General features: G+C 34.2%; 1 protein-coding gene across 1 annotated transcript; it reads right to left on the reverse strand.

Annotated features, from left to right (window-relative positions):
* Window positions 1-864: 864 nt before the first annotated feature.
* On the reverse strand, window positions 865-5,919 carry LOC128993436 (uncharacterized). The gene is made up of 4 exons (XM_054417333.1): window positions 5,568-5,919; window positions 3,594-3,824; window positions 2,522-2,648; window positions 865-1,261 (listed from the first exon to the last, which is right to left on the reverse strand). The coding sequence occupies exons 1-4, from the start codon at window positions 5,875-5,877 to the stop codon at window positions 1,039-1,041; spliced, it is 891 nt and encodes a 296-aa protein (XP_054273308.1). The 5' UTR covers window positions 5,878-5,919; the 3' UTR covers window positions 865-1,038.
* Window positions 5,920-6,629: the final 710 nt, after the last annotated feature.

The following is a 6,629-nucleotide window of genomic DNA, read 5'->3' on the forward strand; positions in this document are numbered from 1 at the left end:
AATGACTGCAGCGAGTGCCTTTTTCTTGCAAAAGAGAAAATCCCTTTTATAGACACAACATAAATATTTCATAAAGTAAAAGATATCAAGAATATATTTGTGATACTGTCAGATTATAATATGTAATTTATATATAAATATTTAGAGTTGTGGCTTACAAATAATAATTTCCTGCTGCAGCTAAATATATGCATTTAAATAAAGGTATATGTCAAACGCTTGCAGACTCTGTGTGTAACAATACAAGTTATATATATGCAACACTTACGTATTTATGTGTTTCAACTACATAACTCCCAGACAAACATATATCATCAAGGTTCAGGTGTTAAAGTGAATGATTTACATTGCTTGAAATACAGCTTTCCCGCAGGTGACATGGTTAAAGCTGTATTCGTTATTTTAGCTTGTATTTTATTCGAAAAACATTCACATTATCAAAAGGTTATTTATTGAATATCGTTGTTCGTTTTACGATGGACGAGGCACTTCTTTTATTATGTTTTATCCACAATAAGAGGTGAAAAATCATATTAAATAGGTAATTTTAATAAATACGCTGATATGGGTTTGGTAGTTTTATATTTTATACAACTAAAAGCTTACTCCTGAGAAAACAAATTGAATATTCTGTAACAACCTATAACATACTACAGAATTATCGGTCTGGCATATTTTTTTTCCAATGTTAAAAGTTCAACCCTTGCGTTTTATTTGGAACTTACACAGTTTTAAATTATTATTTTGTATTCATGTTTAAACGGATTAGACAAGTGACTAGTGTTATTGATAATCTGTAAGTTTGATATACATTTAAATGTAAAATTTAGAGAATCCACAAAATTTTTGACCAAACTACAATTTTCCTTTACAAATTGTCTTCTTCTAGCCCTTACAGTTATTTCGGACGATTAGTCTCATATGCGGTTTCCTTCAAATGAAAATGTCTTTAATTTAAAATGGTTATTTGTAACATTAAGTTAAGATCTTTAACAAATATCTTCTCAAGTTATCTATACAATACCGGTCTTCTTCTAGTTAGTAGTAGGGCACTCCATACAGGACGTCCAGTATGCAGGGTGCGGCGCAGATCAACTCTGGGTAAGGATTCTCACAGTACTCGGCTACGACGTAGGCTGGAGCTGCCGTGTTGACCTGGAGGTTGATCACTCCAACTGTCACGAAGAACCCTCTGTTTGGCAAACTGACCCCTCTCAGCTGGAGGTTCTCCAGAAGATACACCCCGTAACGGGTAAGATACCTGGATAATGGCAAGTGTTAAAATGTAGCACTGATTCACACAATTGTGTATTGGTTTTGCCGGTTTTAGGTCGGTTGTGTGACACGATGTCATTTTATAATTTTACCCATTGGGCTATTTATTTGATTACTTCCTATGCCCAAGACTAACTTAGTGAAGTAGGCACATGTTTCTCATAAAAACGGAAAAACAAATGAATAAATCCGTTAAGCTATTGTTATTTAACAAAGTGCGATTTACAAATTGCAACTTTTAGGTTAAACTAACCACCATGTCAAATATAACACAACTAAACACCAATTCTTTTTCAATCTGCGAATTAATACTTTTTAACACCGAATTAAAAAGTCCTAGTAAAAAGACACAAGAAAAATTAATTTCCAATCCGAAAGCTGAATGAATGTATATTTTAAACACATTGATGATATGGTTATGTTATTACATAGTATACAACTCTATTTTTCTAATAGTTGAATAACTATGCTCGTCCTGTACTCACATAAAAGCAATCCAATCATCATTAGGGCTGGATAGAGGAACGAGAGGAATCCTAACAGTCTCTTTTCATATATACTTCTGGCAACCGCAAATTTTAGAAAAGCAGATCACTTTTGTCAGGGAAAACTACAGACGTTTGTAATGCACAAAGAATGTTGAAATAATACTATCCTGTTTCAAAATAATACTATTTATAAACATTGACGTGGAAATGAAATTACTTTTTATGTATCCTTATTTGTATTTTATTTACGTGATGTAAACTTAAATAAGTTGTGAATCCATCTGTATTACTATCGGATTTCTGAATTACTATTAAGCTTAACAAAAGTGTATTGAGACCTACAGAAACTAATTCTAAGAATGCATACAGTTGTATGAGCTACATATACACGTACGTGAGTATACATTTTTGGTTTTAACCAAAAATGTATAGTACTTTATAGAAATTTATGAAACTGTATGGACTAAATCAACCGCTAAGTGAGCCTACTACAATTACTGTATTATTGTACTGAAGTATTAAATTGTAGTTTGATAACTTACTAAGGACCAAACATAATATAGACTTAAATAAAGTCCGATCATAAATTTAAAATTAGTTTCAAGACATCTATTACAATATTAGGATCTAGGTCTCATTTTTCTAAAACTAGTGTGTCCACCCAGCTTATAGAAGGCTTTATGCAATTTAGTAGTTGTATGTGTATTTACAGCTTTTAGAGGAGCAAACAGCAGAATATTTTACCGATATCTTCTTACCTTGATACTGGCTCCAAGGGAGGTATCGCCTCGGCTGGGCTAGTGTTGAATCCTGTATCAACACCAGGAGAGTCTACACCAACAGCTACACACTGTGAGCTGCACTGTACCAAGAACTCTGCCGCCTCTGTATATAAAAGTAGTTATTGATCAACAGGGTCTTAAAAAGGGTGTTTCTATAAGAAAATTAAAGTTTGAAAAAAGTAGTTGATCAAAAGTCCAATTTCGAACGCTAAAGGATATCTGAGTATGGTACCCTTAAGCCCTTAAACAATAACTATTAAAATTGCTGCTATCCCTTACTTTCTCGATGTTGAGTGAATCATTTCTGTTTTACTTTGTTACAATTCTCTGCTACTACCTGCTACAACTAGGATGTATTAAGAATATTAGGAAAATAACTGTCATGACAAGGTCAAACAGCATCCTTATCAACCCCCTTTGACAGGAAACAGTGGAGTAAAATTGGACGTTTTGTGTCGTGTGCTCCCACTACCTCCGCGTTCCGCCATCTCCGAACCCAAATCTGTCCCGCCACCTCCGAAATCTTGAGTGACCCTTCTAATCCCGTCACTGCCTGCGTTGTTAGCTGTCATTGCATCCACGGCTGCGAAACCCCGTGGATGGAAAGTTTAATAAAAATTTAACCCGTGGGTTAGGTTAGGTCAGGTTAGGTTAGGTTAGGTTAGGTTAGGTTAGGTTAGGTTAGGCTAGGTTAAGTTAGGTTAGGTTAGGTTTGGACGGAAAGTCTTAACGCAGGAAGTAACCGAGGATTATAGGGGTCACTCTGAAATTTGGAGGTAGCGGTACACGGAGGTGGCGGGACGCGGAGATAGCGGGAGGTCACCTTTTGTGTAATACAAGTACATTGCATCTTCTTGGGTTTAATTTTTGTATCTTCTCATTCACTCTAATTGTGATTTAAATTAATATTATATGGAAACAAATCTATCAATTATTCGAAAGACCAATCCTAACACGAAAGTAAAAACCTCCTATATCTAGTCTGAAAAACATTAAAAGCGTATTAAATTATTGAGAAAAATACAGGATCCTGCGACTTGTACCTTACCCAACGAGAGCCCTGGCCAGCTGTACTGCAGAGGCAGAAGGAGATCTAGAAGGCTGTCGTCTCCGAAGTATCGTCTTGCGTCGTCGTAGCGGTCACTCCAGCCGAAGTCAAACAATGCAATAAACCTAGGAGGCAGTGGCCCGTTCTCACACACCCACTCCTCCAAGTCCTCAACAGTAACCTCATAGTCACGATTACGTGCTGCCTTGGCCTTTACATCTACCTTGATTCCTAAAAATAAATTCATATGAGTAGTCATAATGGTCTTTTACTGCCTACCAAAAATAAAATAAATAAGTAGTCTATGTTATAAAATGACATATAATTCTTGGCTGCACTTTACTTTAGGTCCTACACTCATTCGAATGAAAATATCGATTATTAGATTGTTTCATTCGATATATCGTTTGGTTAGTTAGGTTAGGTTAACCTTACCTAACTAACCAAACGATATATCAAATGATACAATCGATTAATCGATATATCGATCGATATTTTCATTCGAATGAAAAAGTAAAGTAAAGTGCAGCCTAATTCTTAAATAAAAATACTGTATGTATATTTATAATTCATTTTACTAGTTTTTTCCAGAATAATGATATTAAATTTATATGCTTAAAATTTTATGTGTAAGTATGTAGCTGTTTTATAAAATAATCAGTATTCTGTTAATTGTGATTTAATTTAATCTATTGATTCATTAGTGTAATCTGTGCCATATAACACTGTTACTGGCTGAATGAAATTTTATTTAACGATAGTTAGGCCTATACATGCAATTAAAAAGGTTTTAATACCTTCTATTAAGCAATCCATTTAATTGCAGTTGCAACTAGTTTCGACTCCTATGTGGAGTCATCATCAGGTGGTACAAGGACTTCTTCTTTCTTCATATGAAGAGCGTCATATTTAACAAGTAAAAATAAATAAACATTTACACACGACACAAAACACGTTACGGACACGAAACATTTACTGATCAGTTACGACAACAGACGACGCTAACCACGTTTTGTGTCGTGTGTAAATGTTTATTCATTTTTACTTGTTAAATATGACGCTCTTCATATGAAGAAAGAAGAAGTCCTTGTACCGCCTGATGATGACTCCACATAGGAGTCGAAACTAGTTGCAACTGCAATTAAATGGATTGCTTAATAGCAGGTTTTTACAACTTGTTAATAGTATTTGGCAATCCGGAGGCTACATCCACAATGAAGACTATACATGCAAGATTCTTAAATGCATAAATACGTGAAAACTGTTTAAGATAGCATAATGTAAACTTTTACGTGAATTTTAATTTAACAGTAAAATTTTGAATAAACCTGTGTACTATTTTTATAAAAATAAATCCCCGAAAACTAATTTGTTCGGTTAAATAACATTGTTTTAAAACGAAACGGTAGATTAAAGTAGTTCTTGTTCAAACAATGCTTTGGAATTGGAACAAAAAAATACTCATAAAATCTGTTATAGAATCGAACTGTATGCAGTGTTATCAAACAATGTTACCTCCGGACCTCAATTTTGATATTCTATATTTATATTTACATTAGAATAATTTATTCAGTGTGTTATTGATACATTGTCCCCGGTTGTATTTTATTGAAAGCTATCCTTTACTAGTATGTACTCGTCTAAAATGAACATATTTTTTTTTTAGAGTGTCATTAATTAGACTATTTTCAGTGTTATTACCGTAATATATTTGGTAAAAGATTATTTTAAACGAAAGTATCACCTTCGTTAAAATAGCTGTATTTTGTTTGATTAATAAATATCAAATGAGATTATGAAGTCATCAATTTAGATCCAAAATTAAACTGTGTAAATATTACGGTCATGTATTTTTTAATTAGTCATAGCATCATCAAGAAGTAATGTGAAATGATCGATTTTAAGAAACGATTTAAACAGGTTAAGTACAGCTAAACTCTAAAAATATCGTAGAAATTGCTTAAAACTACTCACCAGGAACCAAGAAGAAATCACAAAACGGTATTTCACCCACGCGGTATCCGTCCACGTGAAACCGTCCCGGCATATCCACATGGGTACCGACTTCATCTGCGGAGAAGAAGCGATTAACGGTGATATTGAGAGGATCTAGGAGGATGTCCAGTAGGTCCTCCTCGGGCGTGATGATGAAGGGCTCGAAGTTAGGGATGACCCTGGCCCTGTGGGAGAACGTGTACGACAGGAGTGCTGACGAGTAGAAACAGTTGGTCGCCCCTTCCACCACGGCCGAAAACGACAATAATGCGAGCCAGACCGGAAACATGGTCGCGTTTTTACCGCTTTTCGATAGAACAGCATCGCTGACGATCGCGCAAACAATGGGTAATTGCTACCATATATCAATAGTTATCGTTCGGTGGCGTTTATTAACCGATAGTGTTCCGGTGAGCGATAGTAATGGAGTGGAAACGGAGCTATCTAGAACCTTATCGTGCGTCTCAATGTACCCGACCTACGTATATTGTTTATATTATTGTTTTATGCTAATGCGTTGATTTAACTGTTTATTTTACATAGGCCTATTCAATAATCTCCACAAAATATGTGAAAAATATGTAAACAATCTGTATTTTTTACATGTTTTACGGTACTCTTTATTAGGATAAGTTATAATTCTAAGTGAGAGGCATCATAACATATACATATCTTAGAATCAAACAATAATTAAAGAAGTAGAAACAAATTTTGGCAGCTGTCCTAGAAGAACGCTTCACCTTATCACTAATGAATGGGAACCTTCGGACGTTATTTAATATAATATTTATTATAGGGTACAAAAATAAATTGAAATTTGAAAAAAAGAGCTGCAACTACTGTATGACAAATATAAGAAAAATACTAAAAAGCAGCTTTACTAATTGTTAGAAGAATATTTTTATTAATGAGCCATAATGGAATAAAAAAAACAAAAAAAATCGAAGCACAACGTTTATTATTTTAAATGTGTTTTTGATAAAATTGGTTAAATATTTATTCCCGAAAAAAACCCACTCTTACAAGACAAATACAATAGGT

The sequence above is a fragment of the Macrosteles quadrilineatus genome, unplaced genomic scaffold, assembly GCF_028750875.1.
Source record: "Macrosteles quadrilineatus isolate MER2022 unplaced genomic scaffold, UCM_ALF_1.0 Scaffold_4__1_contigs__length_99947679, whole genome shotgun sequence".
Classification (NCBI taxonomy): Eukaryota; Metazoa; Arthropoda; class Insecta; order Hemiptera; family Cicadellidae; genus Macrosteles; species Macrosteles quadrilineatus.